Source organism: Metarhizium robertsii (assembly GCF_000187425.2).
Source record: "Metarhizium robertsii ARSEF 23 chromosome Unknown MAA_Scf_4, whole genome shotgun sequence".
In the NCBI taxonomy this organism is placed as follows: Eukaryota; Fungi; Ascomycota; class Sordariomycetes; order Hypocreales; family Clavicipitaceae; genus Metarhizium; species Metarhizium robertsii.
In genome coordinates this window covers 2,757,864-2,778,195 of record NW_011942182.1, presented here as the reverse complement: position 1 = coordinate 2,778,195, position 20,332 = coordinate 2,757,864, and the positions used below count along the sequence as shown (strand labels likewise).

The window sequence follows — 20,332 nt, the reverse complement described above, 5'->3', positions numbered from 1 at the left end:
GCAACGCATTGAACACAAATTGCGGCCTACAGCGGCCCAATCCTGGCTAAATCTCTTCTCCCGTAGTTTTTGTCGTCCCTCCTGGAGTTTGGTCTACACCAGCCAGGACAAAATGCTCTCTCGTCCACCCAAATCGCCGGGTCAACCGGCGGCCAATCTCGGAACGTAGCATAATAGGATCAATCTTTGGAACTGGGTGAGGGCGGTGGAATATAATGGTTTTGCTGATCGTGGTGCCTTGGTCGTCTGGTGAGTCATGCAATTCGAACCGGACTGCCGAACCGCCGCAGCTGCTTACTATAAAGCCGGCGTGGTTCATGGAATGCACGAACTCATCCCACTTGATCGTTCTACATCTTTCTTCAGATGACATGGGGAACATAAGATGGAATATCTCAAGATAATGTTTTGGAACTGCTCTCTTTTTGACAATCGGCTTCTCTGTGATGCTGTTATCTTCCGTGGCAGATTCCGACCCAGCTCGTTCAGTGCTCCTGGTCTTGATTTTGTCCGAAGCAGTCGCCACTTCAATGACTGGTTTGCAACTGTTGGAGCTGGAACTGCCAAAATGCACGAAAGGGCTTGGTTCGGGCTTTGTCTCGGCTGTTTCTGTGAAGGACGCCTCTTCGATTTGTATGACCTCTGCGTACTCAGCAGTGAGATGCACTGACAGGGCAGCGATAGTTCTGCGGATTGTCTCGTGCCGCATAGCCCGTTCCTCGCTACCGCGTCTCAGTCCGTTACGGATGTTTTCCCAAAACAATTCTATACTGTGTCGTTGATACCTAGATTCCTGGAGTCGAGCCATGTTCTTCGGGCCACTTGGCGCTGGCCTATTGTAAAAGTCACGCAACAGTAGCTGTCCGGCCTCTTCAAATCCTAGTGGCCTTCGTTCTCGTTTTAGTTTCGGTTGTTCTTTTATGTTCCCCCGTCCGCATTCCACGCAGGCCGTGCATTGCCGATGGGCTTTCATTTCGTCTTTGTACCTTTCCGTCATCCAACTCCAAGACGAGCTGTGCCTAAACAGTCTCAAGTGATGTCTAGCTTCGCTTACGGCGGCTATGGTGCTGATGCTACGCATCATATCAACACTCACTCTTTTCAGCTCCCCAGGATTGCTTTGAAGATGGCGTTCCAAGGCTGCAACAAGATCTGCAGCCCCAAATTGCCGGCACTGTTTAACCTCCAGTCTCCCAAGGTGGACAAGGTAGCATGCCAACGGATCTCTCTGATATATCCGACTTATACGGCATCTGGCTGCATATATTTGCAAACACTGTGGGAATGAAAGAACTTTTTTGTCATGAAAAAGGTGCTTGAATTCCGCAGATCTTGTCATGTAGAGGTGGAGAATTGAAGCATGGTAGCAAGCCATATCCCAAATATCCGTCTCCAAGCGGACGAGTGCTCGCAACTGAGCTTTGCGTAGACGGTCCCCATCCTCTGGAAGAAGCTCTTCATTATCAAGGAGATTCTTTAACTCGATGCATTTTTGCTCGCACTCTTGAAGGCGGAAAAAAATCTGACATTCAGAAAACAAGACATCACCCAGCCTAGCTTCGGCATCTGCGATCGTTTGGGAGCCCATATTGTTGCAAGTATTTTTGATGTGCTGTCGAAAATATGCCGGCTTCGTCTGGAGGCTGTAAAAGTGGTCTTCAGCCTCCTCTCTTCGAGATCTCACCAAAGAAATGATGTAATCTAGACCTTCGCCTACTGGCTTTGAAAATGGTTGGTTAATATAGGTTGACCAATTTTCAACCTTCCCAACATGTTTGCATCCAGAAGCGATCTGGGAATTCCATCTACTGCAACCATGGATAATTGAAGTATCGGCGCCATGGAGTATGCCGCCAACAATTTTGCAAAGTAAACTCATCAAATGTGCCTGCGCCTCCAGGACCGAAGATGCTTGAGGAAAGTCGAGAATGTTGCGGGAGACGGCATCATGGTCACGCTGCACAATTGACCCATAACATGCTTCCTCCATGGATATAGATTTGTCTGAGTTTTCGAGTTTGAGGTATTCATGTTTCCAGGGCTGACTTAGCTGATCCGTGTCAAAAGATGCCCACTCGTGCGGATGGTACTCGGTTCGAACGTGTAGCAAGGCAAACAATGCGGATACGCTGGACGTAAGCCGGTTAATACTTAACCACGGCAATAAAAACTGCTTCCGCATGACGCTATCTCTGTTGCCCAAGTGAGTGACGGACGAATTATACAGGCATTGCATGTCCACTGCTGTCTCGTTTGCAATGGGGGGCTGGATTTGTTCGAGAACTGCCCGGCGCTTGACTTGGCTCATCTTCTTCCACCGCGATATGATAGTGTCCCCATGATTCTCCAGCGTATTCTTTAAGGAGGCTCTGGCAATAATGGCGTCGTTGATGAAACCGGACAGCAGAGAGCGAACTTCGTCGTCATTGAGCGTGCGGGTGAACTCCGACACTGGCGTAAGAGTCTGGGTCTCATATTCGAACTGGATTTGGCAGTCTTCGCAGGGACAATTTGGTCTGTTCATGCGATGACTCGCACCACTTGTGGTGATTCTAGAGCACGAGTCCATCGGAAGAGTGTCGTTGTCATGCGATGAGGACCGAAAAAATACTCTCTGGGCTCTAAAATTTTGTTGCTGCTGAGGATCTTTAAGTAAGTGGCTTAGGGAGAATGCGGTCCATGCTGTTTATATTGTCGGAGCTAGGTGAAACGGGCGAGAGAAAACTAAGTAGAAAGTGGCATGAAAGTGACATGAAAGTGACGTGAAAGTGACGTGAAAGTGAGACGTAGCATGTGTCTCATTGACCACAACCAGTGCAAACGCAAACGGAGGTGCAAACCAGGTTAAGCAAAGACCATTGGCTGACATTTGAAGATCGAAGATGTTGGTGATTATTACTCAAAGACAGGTAATTTATGCGCGAACAAATTACACCCGCCCTCTTCTATCAATATTAGCATCATGATTCCAAAGAAGCATTACTTGTCCAAAGCTGTCGCCCATTTGCCAAAGGTAGAGATAGTGCCATGCAAGATGCCGCTCCCATACAGAGTACCTCAGGTACGGTTTGCAAATCGGCCTCCCCTTAGCCATGACTCCCAGGGCATAATAAAGGCCCAATTTAATAGGCCTTTCGACATGGTGAAGAGCGAAATGTACTAAATCATCTCAAAGCTGTTGCTGGTATATCGTACATTCTACCTAGATGCATCGGTAGTGGATTGCATTGTGTATGCTCCGTACGTGGCAATAAAAGTTTACTTTATTTGTTTTCGGATAATGCAACTGTTCTTTTGAACTCACTTGATGCCAGCCTAGTATACTGAGGTTTTCAAGTCCAAAGATTCACACGAGAAGGAAGGGGCGCTTAGGACGTGGAATAGAACAATGTCATTCAGGCCAGGCGTCTTATATGTACAATAGGTTCCAAGAACGGCAAAGCAAAGCAGGGTTGGATTGCATCAGCGCATCACATGATCAAGCGCGGAGCGCAACAGCACGGAGGCTTGACAGCGTTATCGGCGCCGGTGTGAAGACGGACAAAGTGCAGCGACATGTCCCAGCAGGCAGGACTCACAGGAGTGCCACGAAACCTACTCGGTAGGTCGACTTTAAAACATTTGATACGTTGCTGCTGATGGAGGTTGGGTGCTGCGGAGAGCCTCGTGCCAACCTAGTAACGTGACCGGACTGCATCAAAGTGCAAGGGTTGGATGCAGAGTGGTAGAATGGTGGAGGAATTCACTCGTATTGAACAGAATGTGGGTGGTTGGCGAGTTGGGCATTCCATATGTAGTTTAGTACCGAGTACGAATAGTCGGTAGTGTATTAAGTTACCAATGCGAGGGCAGAACAGGAAACCAGAACGCAGGCTGTTGACAATGTCGCTCAGCGTAGTGACATATTAATATGACACGGCATCCTCGGGGGCTGTCTGCCGCTAGTCCATGTCGCCGATAGGACATTTGGAGTTTCAATGTTGAAAAGTTGCTCAGCGACGGTAATAAGGGATAGAAGGCCCCACGCGTCCATATTTTCTCGGCTGTCGCTGCTCTCTTTTAGCTAAAGTCTGGGTTGGATCGTGATGGTTGATGGTGGAGGATGGTGGAGGATGCTTGGCTGGTGGTGTCCATATGCAAAGAATGCCAGAATGGGGTGGGAAACAGTTGAAAGTGTCGTCCGCGAGAGGCATCGAGACGCAGAACAACGGGCAATCCGTTGTACTCGGTAATACGGAGTGATCTGTATTTGTTCTTGGGACGCTCCAGCCACCTGGTTCGCCTCTCCCTGGCTTTGAAGTTGCGCAAGCCTTGTCCCTCCACGGTTCCACGTTTCCGGGACTCCGGCTGAAGGGTGTCCAGGCAAGGGTCTGGTAAAGGTCAGTAAAAGCTCACAGGGGCCGGTCAAGTGCGCTGTACCAGATGTGCTAGCTCCGCACCTACCAGACCAGCTGTGGCGCCGTCGGCTGGTCTACTCGCTAATCAGTCAAATGAAATTCGCCTGCAAACCGCGTAGTCTTCCGCGCCGTCCCGCGCGGCCCTGGTGGCGTCAGAATCTAGCCTTGGCCTCTGGATGGCCGTACAACCAGTTTGTGGGTAAGCATTTGGCATTGAAAGCGAGGGGTGGAGGTGGCGGGTGGAACTGGCGGGTGTGAAACAATGTCATGACAGACGGGTGGAGGTGGCTCTGGAGTGGAACTGGACTGGAGGAAAAGCCTATTCGTCATTTTCAGACCAGACGTCCTGGAGTGAATTGCTCGGCGAGCTTACTCTTTCTGCTAGGTGTATGTACTTATTACTATTTTTTTTACTTATTAAATAGCTTATAAGGCCTTTTTTATTATAAAATATTTTTAAGTAAATAAGTTTTTATAAGTTATTAAATAATTAAAAAAAAATATTATATATATTTTAATAACTAAGCACTAGGTAACACGTGAGCGCACCTAGCAAAAAGAGTAAGCCCGCCGAGCAATTCACGTCCTGGAGGCTTCAGGACAGGCACTCCAACGGGCACTACGGGCAGGGAAGCGGGACCCGCGCCGTCTGGTCGTTTGAGTCGATGTTCCTTCCCTTGCGACCCTCTTCCTCCTTCCTTTGGCTGGCATACCCCTCTGCTAACGGCATCCAATGACGTGCAGCGGACGAAGCCATGGGCTAGTTGGCAAGCACCGTTTCCTCCCTCCCTGCTTGCTTCCTTCCTTCGCCAGGCCGCCCACCCGCGCAAAGTGAGGGTGACCATGAAACTGTGACTACTCCGTACACACATGACATATCAACCAGCACATTGCCGGGCAAATAAATATCTGCCTCCAATCTGCATTGGCACGCCGGCTATCGCCGCGACCATTGTGCTGCGCCGCCTCGCTGGGGCATTTGGCTCGTTCTTCTTCGTATCCCATCTGGCTGTCGTAACCCCCGTCCCACCTCGGCGCACGGCAGGCTTGCAAGCATCATTGTTGGAATCACCGCCCCTCACTGGCTGCTCGAGTCTTTTTTCTCACTCCCATCTCCCGTCTCTCATCTCTCACCTCTCACCTGGGACCTCAGGACCCGCCGAGTCACACTGCACCCATATCCGCATCCCAAACCTGTCTCGCCCCTATCCACCATCATTATCGCATACTACATCCCTACTTACTTGCTTCCATGCAATGCCCCGGGAGCCCCTTTAATATTACCTCTTGTCTAGTCTTTGCTGCTGCCTTCGACGCGCTTTAGACCAGCCGGACATCCATCGCCCATCCAAGGTCACCCTCGCGCGGCGGCAGCTACCCAGTTTGCTTCATGTTGAGCCACCTGTCGCCAGAACCTTCAGTATGCACAGAATCCCTTGTTTCAAGACAGTCACCACAAGAGAATATTATTTAAATCTCTCTGTCCCTGCGTCTCCTCCCCTCACTCGTCGAGCATGCTTAAGCCGAGTGCCGTCATTTCATCGCCCGCAATGACGGCACCGACACTACCTGATTATGACCAAGGCCTCTTCGAGGCGGGCTCAAATGCTCAGCGGCAGTTCAAAAAGCGCAAGGTTCTGCCTCGCCCACGCAATGACCGAGCTGTTGACGATTCTCCATCAGTGCCCGCGGCCTACGACCTACACATCGACACATCAGCTCTTCCTGGCCCCCCAGACTCTCAAGCCTCCAGTCCACGAACTTTGAAGCATCAACCGCGGAGAATCGGGACTGGCCCTGATTTACCCCCTACACCCCCAAACTACTCTCGCGCCTCGTCGGGAAGTTATCCAGCCCAACCATCTAGTCCTTCACCTCTCGACACCGTTGTTCGAACACCCCAAGCCTCGTCAAAACGACCACCAGCAACGCCACCAGATCAACGTAGTCCTCCGACGCCTGATGTGACGCCGCCTCAGCCTGCCAGCCGACCACGCGCTTTACGTGCCGCAACTTTTGATCGTTCTCGAACTGCAACCATCACAACGGATTCGCGCACCGAATCGTTCAAGACTGCCCGAGAAGAACCGCTTTCGTCTGAGGACGAAGCCGCCATGTCAGCTGTAAAGACCATTGTGACTTTGTCAACGCCATCGCAAACTACAGTTTCTCGAATACCCGTAAATGCCAGTAGTCATACCGTCAAGCCTCAGGCTTTGGACCTTGCACTCGAACGCCTAAGTGTGAAACCTGCCGAGGGCTACAATCCCCCGACTCACGGCGAACTGGCTCAGTTCGATGGCGAATGGAACCCCCCAAATCGGGTAGAGCAAGAATGGGATAACAATCTCGAAAGAATGGTATCTGTGGGCAGACGCCGTCCCCAGCCTGTTCAGCCAAGGACCACTCGGGCGACCTCGAAGAAGAGCGCGGCGATAGAAGATAATATAATCACCCCTACAAATGCGACAGAGGCTGTCCGAGGCATGTCTTTTCAAAATACCGCCATAGTCAAGCCATCGCCCAAAACAATCCCTCAGAAAAAGCGCGCAGAATTGAACACAGCACAAAAGGAACTGAAGGCAAATATCGAGCCGCGAAGATCGTCCGGTCTCTCTTATCAGTCTTCACCTTCCACCGTGATTGGAGCTATACTGGTGGATAGCCAAACCCCGCCTCAAAGACAGAAGACTTTACGGCATGTTCGCAAGCGAAGAGAACTCAGAGAGACAAGCCCTTGTGGTCGACGGGCCGTTGCAGACGTGTTTGAATTGCAGGATCATACATGGCCATTTTCATCTACGTCGCGAAATGAGCCTTCCCGGCGACATGACAGCTACACTTCCACAGCTACCACAAAACCATTACCTAGTGGACGAGCAAGACGTGAAATATGGAAGAATGGCGGCATACCTGTAGTGGTCATTCCCGATCGAAGGTCATCAAACAAGTCAAAGTCAAGAGAACCTTCTTTGCGGTCCACATCAAGCCGACATTCCAGGACTCGAAGCGTCGAGTCCTCTCCTCTTGATCGGTCGCCGCTTGCAAGTGAAAAACTGTCTTTCGAGAGACAATCGCGGTGGGACCGATCTACGTCTTTGTCAGAACGGTCGGAGCAGAGAACCATTGATTTTCCACCCACTATCCCGGCCCGCTCGTCGTCACTGTCAGCCCCGACAAGCCGCACTACCTCCCGGGCTGGCTCTCTGACTGCCGAAAGTCTTAAGGCTTTGAATGATGTACATCGCCAAATTACCAAGACATTGCCGTCTCAAGCTATGCCTATGGAACCGCCAACGTCTTCTGCCACGGTACGAGCCATACCGACACTGCCAGTGCCACCAGTACCGACATCACCCGTCGTGACAGTGCACTCTCCGCAGACTCCTAGATCTGAAGGGGGTGGATTTGCAGCCGAACACCTTGGCACAGATCATCACGATGATGCAGCGTCAGCAAGGAAGTACTCATCTCGCACGACGCCATTCTCCATAGTATCAGTAGAAACCAATTGGACGGCCCTCGAAGTATCTGAAGCGCAGGCTGTTCATATGTATCCCCACCAGAACTCATCAGTTTTGATGGTGAATCATTCTGCCAAGCACTCAGATGCATCTGACTCTACGGAGAAGGGTCTCAAGACGGTCGAGTCAAACGAGCCTCCGAAAATCACAGCTACCAGCCCCGAAGGCGGCCTAGTGACGCCTGAACAACGACAGTCATCGGAAGAAGTTGATTCTCCTCTTCGAAACCCTCGTGCACCGCCGGATCCGCCTGTACTCCCACCAGCGATCAACTTTATTCCCGCCACGCCATCTGGTCTAACACCTGCTAACGAAAAGGCAGAGCCAATTGCAGGTTTTTATGAACCAGAGAATGAGAAACCTGGTCGAAGATCGTCAGTTGTTCTGAGAGCCCTAAGCCGACGTAGGCACTCCATAGGTTATCCTCCCAGTGCTTCAAAGCAACCCGGCTTCCTAACGAGAACATTTTCTCTCTCACGAAGCCCCCGGAAGTCTTTCGACTCGCAAGGGCCCAGAAGTATCAATCCCGACATGGATCCATCTTACGGGAAAAGAGAAGATGAACCTATGGAACAAGACATGCTGCATCCTCACTGGCGCCCGCAGTGGGATAATGAGGAGCTTTGTGATTGTGCAGATTGTCGTCGCGGCAGTTGGTTGGACGATGAAATTTATCGATATCCCCCGGTTGACAATCGACCACGTCCCACGAAGCGCAGTCTGAGCACCAAAATGAAGCAGACTTTTGCGATCTTGCCATCCCGGGCTGAGAAACAATACGAGGCCGACGACATGCACGGGCCTCAACGCCGCACAGTCCAACGAACACCAAGTGGGAATTTAAAAGTAATGCGTCGCAAAGCGAGTTCTGAATCGCTGAAGAAAGTTCAGAATGCCTACTATGATCAACGGCCTGTATCAGAGGGTAACTCGCGGAAAGGATTCTGGCGCGGGCATTCTTTAGGGAACCGGCCAAGTTATGGGAAGTTGCGCCGCCCTTCTTCGCTGAGCAGCAGACTCGAAGGGCTCCCAAGCCTGACACGAATGTGGAATGAGAGGCGACGAGAGAAGCGTACACAGGAGCTTCGACAGATGATTAGTGGACCGAGGGAAGTTCGAGATGGTGTTGGCGATGTCATCAGGAACAGCAACATTAAAGGTCTACAAAACAGATATCCTGATCAAATATAGACGAAAAAAGGTGCAAGGATTCAAGGATCGGTCAATAATGATCAGTGTGGAAAGGGCGAAAAATCGAGGGAGCGGTCGGGGACTCCCCAACTCGATGAGAGGACGCACACACCTTGCACGAAAGTACAAGTTACGAATGCCATGACGTTGACGGTTTATGATTACGGTGAAATTTTCTGGGAAAGGGTATATCCAGCTTACTTGGTATGGGCATTGGGCACCCGGTGTTTGATTGAGCTCGTGCAATGATGATTGCGAAATTGCGGAATGCTGATGAATTGTTGTGAGTTTGATTTCGGTGCGTATTTTCTTATGACCTTTTTTTTCTTGTTGCAAATTATTTTACCTTGAACGGTCGTATATTGCCTTTGGTGACTGCTGCTTTCCGAAATGGTAACGACATCAGAAGAGGGAAAGATTTACGAGCATGTATTATAGATGTGATGGTGTGCTGCAATAATAGGTTGTCTTGCTGTCCCGTGCAAGCGTTGCGGAATGAAAAGAATTTTGTGTGCCTTTTTACAACAGTACAATTGCGAACTATATAGAAGGCTTGAATGAATCCTGTCTAGTGTGGCAGAACTTGATTTGCCCAAATGTTGCGGTGCCTGATATGTCAAGACCTGCTTCTCAGCTAACCTTTAACGCCGATCGACTCCCAAATACAAACTGGAGCGAATTTATTATGCCCCTGTGCGTTTCTTTCTCCCCTGGACTCCAACGTTCACCTTCTATCCTGTCCAGGCGTCCCAAGACCACCCGGGAAACCAGGCGGCGGAGCAGAGCCAGGAGGGAAGCCTTGCCCCGGAGGAGGCGGCATGCCCGGCATACCAGGGAACCCAGGAGGCGCGCCCGAAGCCCCCGGGGGAGGGAAAGGAAGTCCTCCAGGCGGTGGAGGGAACGGCAGGCCGCCGGGTGGAGGAACTGGTAAACCGTTGGGACCCGGGGGGAAGGGAGGCATAGGAGGGATGCCACGGCCACCAGCAGGAGGGGGCATTCCATGGGGGAACTGGCCTGGAGCAGCGCCAGGCATACCAGGAAATGGAGGAGGGCCGCCTACTATACGGTCAGTATGGTTGCATGTCATGGTCGACGGCGACGACAGCCGTACCTGGGAATGGGAAAGGTGGCGGGAAAGCATTGCCCGGCTGGTTTTGAGGAAGCATGGGGTTCGCATGTGCTTGGCCCTCGGCGGCGTAGGATGAGGTGATGGAGTCGATGACGGACTGTGCCTTTTCGTGGCCGATTTCTGTCGCCAGATTGTTAGACGAGATGTATGGTGTCTTGGAGGGATATCATGGGATGAGAAGGGGACCGAGTGTGGTGGGCACATACGTTGGTAGTAGTCTACCACATTGCGCAAATGGTTCTTGCCACTATTGTGAGCTTTGCGCACGCTCATGGAGTCGTGGGTGAGGTATACATCGCAGTAGTCGCCTAGATGATGTGAGGTTCGTGGTGAGCAGGTGGGATTAGAGGAGTCGCAGGTTCAAGCTTACAAAAGACTATTTGGAAGGTCAGCATGAATGGACACTATACTCGTTATGTTGATGTAGAGGAAGCGACTCACATTTCGGCATTTTGACGTCCTGTCCAGCAATCCGCAGCAGCAGTGTGACGGCTCAATCGTCAACAGTTCAAGACATTGGCTTTTTCGGAAGCCTCGTCGCGACGAAGCAGCCATTGCATCCACACACGAGGCCACCGCTGTGGCTCCACACATGACTAAGCCTCTGGAGCTACGGAGTACTGTAGACTTTGCGCACCAGACAGGAGCACAAGGGGGGGTCCAGGTTCAGCATTCACGAATGAACCCTGATTGGATGCCCCTGTTCCACACCATTTTGGTAAACGCGACACCTTGCAAGTTCCCCAAGGTCGAAAAGGTGCTGGCTGCTCTGCATGTGTATGCGGACTGTGATAAACCTCCTTTCCCTTCGTATCCCTTTTTGCATGTCAACGTCAACACATCGACGCAACACAAAACACCATGGCAGTGCAACGCTCGACGCTGCAGTGGCTCTGCAGTCTGCTGGTGCTTGTTGGGGTCGCCAACGCACTCAAGTTTGACCTTATTGCGCACACTGGCGGCGAGAGCACCAAGAAGGAGAGGTGTATTCGCAACTTTGTCGGACAGGAGACGCTGGTTGTCGTTACGGCTACGGTGGACGGGTTCAAGGGCGACGGAATGGTTGTCAACATGCACGTATGTCGTCGATTTTCCTCTGGGAGGGATGAATTGGGAAACAGTTCGGGGGGTTAGTCTGGGTACTGATTGCATGAATGACAGGTTCGCGATGCATTGGGCAACGAGTATGGCCGCCCTAGAGACGTTGTCGGCGAGTCCAGAGTGACGTTTCAGTCTCACGCCGATGCAGCTTTTGATGTTTGCTTCGAGAACTTGTTTTCAGGCTGTATGTCGCGATTATCCCAAGGTCCCTGGAGTCGACGAGCTGCGTTTTATGCCAACTGACTGGTGCACATAGCCCGCCGACCCAACCCTGCCTCTCGCCATGTCGAACTCGACATCGACATCGGCGCCGACGCCAAAGACTGGAGCGCCATCCAGGCCACCGAGAAGCTCAAGCCCGTCGAGGCTGAACTCCGCCGTATCGAGGAGTTGACCGAGGAAATCGTCCAAGAAATGGACTACCTCCGCCAGCGAGAACAGAAGCTCCGCGACACCAACGAGAGCACCAACAACCGTGTCAAGTGGTTCGGCGTCACTACTACATGGATTTTGATTGGTCTCTGGGCGTGGCAGATTATGTACCTCAGGGCTTACTTCCGTTCCAAGCATCTTATCTAGAAGCCGTTTCTTTTCCGTCGTGGGAGTCAGTTCAAGACAGGCAAAGAAAACTCTCGGTATGCCCTTGTCGTCATTGCGTCCTTTTTTCCCCTGTCGCGATTCAGTATGTCAGAGCGACTTTTCAAGGGCGATATTTCGAAATCCGAAGGCTAGATTAGTTGCGAAACGGGGTGTGGTTTTTTCTCTCTCAACTGGGTAGTTTCATTGGGTTGGCCGTCCTATGTCTTTATTTGTTTTAGTTGGCGGCTACTTACAACCCGGCATGCTGGCGTTTGTACATCATGATGGACGACAAGGGATAAGAAGGGGGGAGTATTCAAATGCCGATATTAAAAGACGGAGGGCTATTTGGTTGGCAGCATTTACGGTAGACCTAAATGGCGATAATACGTGGATTCACATGGAGTCGAAGTGAGGTTCGCATGTGACGGCTTCGAGTAGCGAGAAACAATCTATGCCTTGATCAAACCATGTTCACAAAATAAGACGCATTTAAGACTTGAGCGGCACAGATGGTGCACGGTTTCAAGAAGCAATTGACAGCGGCAAGAAATCTATACTCTCCGTGCCGCCTCGCCACAGGCCCACATCGGTTTCTCGCCTCGGCAATAGCTTTCACTCTCGGCTTCTTGCCTCTCACCATCTCTACATAACAAGTACGCACATACTCTCACCCAAACCGACCGTCCACACAACACTTTTCAATCAGGTCAGTTTCGAGCAAGCGATCAAACAACGCAACCAAAAAAAAAATGGCCTCGTCCCTCCGGTCCCTCCGGCCGGCAACCGTCACAGTGCGGCGCGCAGCCCTCCTCCCCCATCGGCTTCTCACCACCACGCCGCGATACTCATCCACCAAAGCCGAGCCCATGCCGTCCCAGGGCGAACTAGACGTCGGCGAGCTGCAAGGCATCAAATTCCGCGTCGCGCCCATCAAGCGAGTCGGCGAAAACGACGACACCAAACGCGCACGACTCCTCTGTACGCTCTTCCACCCCCAATACTACTCTGTTTTCAAAACTCCAAAAATGCAAAAAGGCTAACGAAATCCCATCAAGACCAGTCCCGTAAAAGAGGAACCCTCGAATCAGACCTCCTCCTCTCGACGTTTGCAAAGGCCCATCTGCCCAGCATGTCGGGCGGCCTCCTGGCGCAGTACGACGCCCTGCTCGACGAGAACGACTGGGACATATACTACTGGGCGACGCAGCGCGAGCCCTCGGACTCGTACACGTCGACGAACCCGTCCGTAGCGGCGAGCCAGGCGGACGCGGATGCGTTTATTCGGTCTGAGCCGCCCAAGGGGGAGTGGGCGCAGACGGTGGGCAACTTCAGGCCCGCGTATAGGCCGGTGCCCGAGCGGTGGAGGGGCAGCGAGGTCCTCGAGATGCTGAGGGCGCACGTGAGGAGCAAGAGCGTCGATGGCGGCGAGGGCGGCGGGATGGCGTTTATGCCTGCCTTGGAGGACCGCTGATGCGTAGGGGTGTCATGGATGGATGGATGGACGGATTCTTGTACTTTTAGGACGCGGCCACAGAAGCCACTGTATAGCATCGAATCCAATATCAACCAACCTTGACTCTGCTTGGAGCAAAGCATCAAACTGGTAGTCCGACGGTTTCACACGCCTCGCCATACAAGGTATGCAAACCCCTCGACAGACCATGAGCAAAGCAACTCTCACTGCCACACACACACACACACACATCTCGCACCGCAAAACACATATGTACACTCCAGTCTCAATTGCACAATGTACCAACCAGTGATATATTCACCCGACCCAGCAAACCACAATGCGCCAATGCCAAAGCCTACCCATTGCTCCGCGCTCACATTAACCAAAGAACGTCAGAAAGCCCCCCTCCCTCCACACAACTTTTTCCTCATCCCATCCAATCAGGTATGAGCCATATGAACCAAGAAAAGTAGCATCATAGCATCATCAAACTCGTTAGTGACATGTCATCGCCCCCCACAGATACTTTCTACACAGCAACAGCATCCTTTGTCCCATCCGGCAGCATCAGCATCATCAACCTCCCTCGGGTAGAATGTTGCTCAGACTCCTCAACACCTCCATCAAGGGCATATCCCTCGTCCCTGCACTCTTCTTCTCCCGCTGCTCACGCTCCTTGAGCCGTGCCGCGCTCAAACGAAGGACCAGATCCGCCTGTCGACCCGCCACCAGTACCCTTTGCTCTAACTTGTGCACATTGTCTGCTAACTGGTCTACTTCGAATTCGAGAGAGGCTTGGATTTTGCGTATTCTCTCTTCTGTTTTCGCGCGCATGTCTGCAAAGGGAATCATTTCGTCGGCGAGATACGTCCGGATTTTTACTTCTTCGGGTTCGAGGAGGTTGAAGTCGGGGAGTTCAATTTTGGGCGCCTCCGTAGAGGAGAATATCGGGGGGATGTCGGGCGGTGGTTGGCATATTGCCAGCCAGGCTTGTTTTTCGTCTTGTAATCTAGTGGTTGGTCAGCATTGCATGTATACATACTGATCAAGCGTCAATTAATGCCTACGCTTTTATTTTCGCCTCCAACGTCGTCAATTTTTCATCTAGCTCAATATTCCGGGGATTTGGTTTCAAGATAGGCGCTTCTTTTGGCGCATCTTCGTCCCTGCTGAACCAGTTTGAAAAGTCGGTCCGCTGAGCAAAGTCCTTTAATATTTGTTCTTGAATCGCTCGGGCTATGTCCAGTTAGCAAGTGTGTTTATCGCCCGTTGAGCTATATCTCCAGGACATACCACCTAAGATAGCGCTTGAATTCGGTGTCCCGTGAGGCGGCTTTTTCGGCAAGGCACGCTCGCCGCACCACATCAGCAACTGCTTCATCCTTTTCGGTTCGAGCAAACCCTCTGCTTCAATATGCTTGTAGAACTCGGCCGTATTCACATCGCGATGCGGTGTTGCTGTTTGCCCGCTCTCTATCAGTGAACTGGCTCTTCGGCCGCGGGACCCTAAACTGCTCCGTCTATTCCCCTTCCCGCCCTTTTTGCGCATCTCTTTATTTCGATTAATAATTGGGGTATCACTCATGGGAAGCGCAATCTTGGACTCGGTTGGCCGCCGTGGAGTTGGCGAAGGCTCCCATCGTCTCGGTTTCGATGCCTTTTCTCTGTTCGGGCTCGTTGCCTTCGACGTGCCGCGTAATATCGAGCCCTCAGCGCTATCATCCGCCCCAGCTGTAGCAACCCTAATGCTCCTCCTCGTCGGTCTCCTGTCCGTCTGAGGCTCATCTTGATGAGATGCGTCGTCAGCTTGCCTCCGCCGCGAGGATCTCCGTGTACCCGGTGTCGCCGATGTTGATGGAGCAATGGCCTTATTTGCTGTGCTTGTGGATTCTTTCACGACTTGCTCTGCCGTTATCCGGCCCCCGCCTGTCGTTTTGCTCCCCGAGGACTCTTCCGTCTTGGACCTTTTCGACTTTCGCACAAACTGGAAATCATCGTCCCGTTCAAAGTCAGCCGCGGCTATGTCCAATGTCAGCATTTCCATCATTCAATATTTCCCATACGCTCCCGCTTCAGCGATAAAAACTTACCGACTTGACGCTTGCTCCGTCGGCGCTCTTGCTGGTTGCTCATGCTAAGATGTTCTAGCGCCCGTTGAGTCGCCACGAGAGTCGTCATGGATGGCTAATTGAGCGATATCATGGAGTATATGTCGTAAGAAGCAATGAGGGCTGTAAAAATACCAATGTCGGTCGCTGGTTGCGGTGGTGGTTAGCCACCCAGCTGGGGTCGTGGCGCGTGGTTGGTGACCTTTGCCGAGCAACAGTCGCGTCAAATGCGTCGCGTTGGGCTCGGCAGCCAGCACCGTAAAAATCCCTTGGGGTCGCTTATACTTCTTGATTGGCGCTTTTGGCGTTTAACTGCACGGGGGAAATGATGTTCGCGAGAGAGCAGCCGCAGGCGCGGGAATGGCGATGGTCCGTCTGGGAGAGAGAACTCGGCTCATGTTGTTTACGCTCCCAAGAAGGTGGTGAGGGAACCTCAACAGTCCCGCTAAACCCCTTTGGGCCGGTTCGCAGCCCAAGCACCCCCACCAATGCAGGCTGCCCACCAGCCTCCGTGATTGGACAGGCAAGTCTCACCAGACACGACACGCGCAGTTTGGTCCCATGTCTCTCCATGGTCAACTGCAAGGTTTTGCGGCTCTGCAGCGTTTCAAGACTTCTAAACGGCAGAGCCATAAGCATTTCATAGATATACAGCGAGCATACAAGCTCCGTGGATCGCAGTGATGCAGGGTGCGAGTGCTACCAACACCATCCGGTAGACCAGTTGGCCGTGTTCATGGATAGACGATTCATTCCATGATTTAGCTCAAGTCTCTCAAATCGCTACGTAGCGTCATGTTGCCTACAGCTACTGTGTAATACACTAAAACAAGCCAATCGACCCCAAGTACGTTGTCCGCAAAAGTACTGTCCACAAGAGCACCGGTTCCTCCGCAACGCCGCCACTAAAACCAGAACTCGTCCTGTAAAACACCTTTTGATGTACGTGTGATCCGCAGAATATACATAAATAAGCGCGTAACGGGGCTAGACAGCGTGCCCATTCTGTTCATGGGGAACCACACGTCATGTCCCGCAGCTTGTAAAATAAAATGAGCCTGATTCGAAGTCGCCATTTTCTTTCCTTGCCCGATATCCCAAACAGGTCTTATGAACTTCATCATACTGTTGTACAGTCCAATTGCACAATGACCAAAATTTGTACAAATGCCTCTCCGGCCCTGCATAGTCAACCCTTGCAGCGCGTGGCTGCGCAGGTAGGGAATGCTTGCTTGAGGCCTCGCAGTCCATGCCATTCTATCTCTCATCACAACGACACGCAGGAAGATCCCGTGTGTGGAAGAAAGAAGAACTAGATCAACTGTCTCCACCTTATGAGCCTGTCGACACATGGTCTATCGGCTATTTCGAAAACCGTCCCCCCGTTCACTCTATGAGAATCGGCGCTGGATGCTTTGACCAGCCATGACTTGCTGATTAGGCATCGGGCCGGCCATTCCATAGGGGTTGATCTGGGCGTTAAAAGGCTCAACAACCCCAGACATAAAAGTACCGTGCAGGCCCTGCTGCTGGGTCACTGGACAGTCTTTATGCGCCAATAATAAAGTTTTTAGGTTCACAACTTCTTCTCTTAGTTGAGTGATTTGAGATGTAAGCGCATCATTTTCACTGCTGTACATTTCGACTTTATTTTGTAGATTGGCGAGCCACTGTTTTTTCCTCTGCCGACATTTGAGGGCAGCGACACTAACACATCGTATGAGCATAAAGTTTACATCATGTGGCAAGGGAAGAATCAACCTACCGATTACGCTCAAGAAAATTCTTACGCTTTTCTTCATCCGTCATCTTTGTCTTCGAACTGGGATCGTCTCCCATATCATCGTCCTCCTCGTCCGACACCTCAGGTGACATCCCGTTCACTGCACCAGCATTTCCCTTAGACTTTTTATTGGGAGGAGCTTTGGCCGGTGTATCATCGGCTTTCCTTCTTCCGTTAGATGCAGCAGCAGTGGCTTTCTTACCCTTTCCTTTGGCCGCAGGCTTGGCCTGTTCCGGCTCTTCCGATCCATTGGTGCCTTCGCTGCCACCTCTTGACGCAGCATTTCCGGTCGACATTTGTGGCGATGTGTTGGAGGTCTGAGCAGGTGCTGGCGCAGGATGAGCGTGACTAGGCGCACTAGATGTAGGGAATTGTGATGATGGTTGGTTTCCGTTTCTGGTTTGTGCGCCTTGCGCAAGCATGAAAAGGCCGTTGGCAGCATCGTTGTCGTGAGGATCGAAAGGCCCGGATGCCTGTTTCGGCTCTGCTTTAACAGTAGGCGTCGCGCCGTTTGGCATATCTGCTGGTTGTGATGTCACTTGTTGCGATTGTGTTTGAGGCTGTCCTTGCTCGCGCTTGGCGGCAGCCGCGCTCATAGCAGTTCGATGAAAGTCTATTGTGCTTGGAGTCGCGCCTCCACTGGCAAGCTGTGCGAAGAGTGCTTGGGAGTTGGGGCTTGGCGCCGGGAACATGGAACCGCTGCCTCCAGGTGTAAGTCCTGACCTCAACGATGATTCGTTTGGCGTTGGAAATCCGCCTCGCAAGTGATGCGCGTCACTGAAATAATCGTTGGCCGGTCCCGACAACATTGCGGGACTCAATGGACCGGTGCGCAGCGAGCCTCCTCCCCAGGTGAACGGCGTATTAACAGGCAGAAGTGAAGATGGCGAGGTCAAGGCAGCGACTGAAGGAAGCTTTGTGCCTCCTGGAGTCTCTGGGCCACCACCACCCCCGAAAGACTGCTCGAACGGATTGGGCTCCAGGCTGAGAGATCCGCCACCTTGGCCAGAGAAGTAGTCGGGGGTATTATTGCCTTGTGGTTGTTGACCGGGTCGAGGCGGTGGTGCGAGAGGTTTAGCAGCTTCCGCATTAGACGCACCATCCGGTTTCACGGCGGCAGGGTCGGCCTTGGAGTCGGAGGCTGTATCTAGAATGAGAAACGCGTGTGAGCAAAGATGCGAACGACGACGAGTGGTTGGACAACGAACTTGCACAGTGGTTTGAAGCTCAAGCAAAGGAGGGTTGGGCTGTGACAGAGGCGAAAATGACGACAGTGGAGAAGCACGCAATGCAATGCCGGACATCAAGACGTGAGATTGCGTGACAACGGTAGTTGTGTAGAAAGGACGAAATTCAGGAGCCTGAAATGGAACAATTCGATGTGGCTCACCTTGCCGTAATGTTTTGTTGTTGGAGGATTTGGGGGACTTCGACTCGGTACCAGGAGAAGTCCCCATGATGACACTATGATGTATGATGTATTATCTTGGGGGCGAGGGAATGGCTGGATACGGGTGGGGTAGGGAGCGGACAGCGGCGAGGTAGATGGAAGGAACAAAAAAAGAGGGCTAGTGAGGTCAGAGACAGCAACAGATGTCAGAGGCGTTTGTGACGGGAGCCCTGAGCTGTGGGATTTTGCAGCGTCGCGAGTCCAGAACGGCGCCTATCTGGAGTGGGCGAAGATTTACACCCGCAAGGCGAAGCTGGGCTGGTTGCCAACAGACTAGCAAGGAGACCGTCTGGCAGCCGGGGAAAGTCTCTGCACCACCGCGTTGGCGTCGGCACGACCAGGTGATTTCCGACCCAAACAAGATGCGCCCCTACAAGCACCGGGTTAAAAAAAAAATAATAAAGGGTGTGTGTCGGGAGCCCGTTGCTTGCAAGCGGACTGCGGCGTGCTGTTGTGTGGGATTGCGGCGAGCGGCTCGAACGAGACGAGGATCGTGAAGGGGCTCAGGCTGAGTTTGGGGAAGGAAAGACGTCAGAGATGACGTTGTGAGGAAGCAGCGAAAAAGAAGGCGCAGGAAAAAAAGCGAATGGCGGCGCCGGGGGGGGGCTAGGAAAAGGCTCTATTGTGTGCCGGCTTGGCTGGCACTGGCAGCTGGCAACCGGCAGCCACGCTCTGCCAGACGGCGCTCCGTTGCTCGTACTGTGAACGTCTACCTCGTCCAGAATGGTCAAGCAGGGCGGGTCCAATCTTGGCGGGCAGCCGGGGCAAGAGCCATGGGCAAACAGGGCAGGAGCAACGGCCGTGGACCCTGCCTTCTACCTGACTGGCTGACAAAATTCTGATTTCTCAGCAACTGACACTGTGCGGGAACTCGAGAAATGTCGGGCAGAGACCTTCGAATCAGACTCGACTGATCAGTGCTGCTTCCCACTTATCGACACGTCGAATCGGCCGATGCGCCTGTGAATCGCCGTCGTGCAATCGTGCACATTCTTGCAGGCAGGCAGAAACTGCCAGACCAAGATGGCCGTAGATGGATGCATCACCTCACTTGGCTTCGTATCATTCACAATTGGGCGAGCGCCTGGGTCAGAGACTGTACTCGATACGCCGTAACGGAGGGCGAGTTCGTCGCCTTCACGACCCAGCCTAACCTGGGGAAGGAACGACTCGAGCATAGGCCAAATTGGTAACCAAATAACAGGCGCATGCAGCATGCATACGGAGTACCGTGGGTGGCAATTCGCAAATCAACCTGGCGGGCAAAAACCTCCATCTCCAATGCTGAAGGAATCAGGATGTATTTCATTAACCTCCAACCTTCACTATCAATGGTATGCGGAGTACTAATAGTGGCCGCCCACACCTGAGGAACGAGATACCGTTTGCGTACTCCGTATTGTCCGCCATTCACACACAAAACGAAGCACCTTTTCCACATGGCCGCCAGAAAGAGAGGGGGGGCCGAACACGGACACAGAATAGAGTTAAGTGCCTAGTTAGGTACAAATAGGATTTTAGCACAGCATCATCACTCTCGTCGTCACGGCCTGGCACGACATGCTGCCCAAAACGAGAAATGGCTTCATAAACGCGCACGCCAACCATGAC

At 52.2% G+C, this 20,332-nt stretch overlaps 7 protein-coding genes across 7 annotated transcripts; 3 read left to right on the top strand and 4 right to left on the bottom strand.

The window, feature by feature from the left end:
* Positions 1-46: 46 nt before the first annotated feature.
* MAA_02978 (uncharacterized protein) lies at positions 47-2,569 on the bottom strand (the record flags this gene model as incomplete). The annotated part of the gene is made up of 1 exon (XM_007820976.2): positions 47-2,569. One exon carries the CDS (start codon positions 2,567-2,569, stop codon positions 47-49), a length of 2,523 nt encoding a protein of 840 aa, XP_007819167.2.
* A 3,378-nt stretch (positions 2,570-5,947) lies between these two features.
* Positions 5,948-9,112, top strand: MAA_02977 (uncharacterized protein; the record flags this gene model as incomplete). The annotated part of the gene is made up of 1 exon (XM_007820975.1): positions 5,948-9,112. One exon carries the CDS (start codon positions 5,948-5,950, stop codon positions 9,110-9,112), a length of 3,165 nt encoding a protein of 1,054 aa, XP_007819166.1.
* Positions 9,113-9,836: 724 nt separating this feature from the next.
* Positions 9,837-10,514, bottom strand: MAA_02976 (Zinc finger, U1-C type; the record flags this gene model as incomplete). Its single annotated transcript, XM_007820974.2, has 1 exon — positions 9,837-10,514. One exon carries the CDS (start codon positions 10,512-10,514, stop codon positions 9,837-9,839), a length of 678 nt encoding a protein of 225 aa, XP_007819165.2.
* A 588-nt stretch (positions 10,515-11,102) lies between these two features.
* Positions 11,103-11,921, top strand: MAA_02975 (emp24/gp25L/p24 family protein; the record flags this gene model as incomplete). The annotated part of the gene is made up of 3 exons (XM_007820973.1): positions 11,103-11,318; positions 11,403-11,526; positions 11,599-11,921. The coding sequence occupies 3 exons, from the start codon at positions 11,103-11,105 to the stop codon at positions 11,919-11,921; spliced, it is 663 nt and encodes a 220-aa protein (XP_007819164.1).
* A 752-nt stretch (positions 11,922-12,673) lies between these two features.
* Positions 12,674-13,395, top strand: MAA_02974 (TPR repeat protein; the record flags this gene model as incomplete). Its single annotated transcript, XM_007820972.1, has 2 exons — positions 12,674-12,902; positions 12,980-13,395. The coding sequence occupies 2 exons, from the start codon at positions 12,674-12,676 to the stop codon at positions 13,393-13,395; spliced, it is 645 nt and encodes a 214-aa protein (XP_007819163.1).
* A 561-nt stretch (positions 13,396-13,956) lies between these two features.
* On the bottom strand, positions 13,957-15,558 carry MAA_02973 (kinetochore protein mis13; the record flags this gene model as incomplete). Its single annotated transcript, XM_007820971.1, has 4 exons — positions 13,957-14,389; positions 14,448-14,616; positions 14,674-15,399; positions 15,471-15,558. 4 exons carry the CDS (start codon positions 15,556-15,558, stop codon positions 13,957-13,959), a joined length of 1,416 nt encoding a protein of 471 aa, XP_007819162.1.
* Positions 15,559-16,879: 1,321 nt separating this feature from the next.
* Positions 16,880-18,728, bottom strand: MAA_02972 (Transcription factor Aft1, HRA domain protein; the record flags this gene model as incomplete). Its single annotated transcript, XM_007820970.2, has 2 exons — positions 16,880-17,195; positions 17,254-18,728. 2 exons carry the CDS (start codon positions 18,726-18,728, stop codon positions 16,880-16,882), a joined length of 1,791 nt encoding a protein of 596 aa, XP_007819161.2.
* Positions 18,729-20,332: the final 1,604 nt, after the last annotated feature.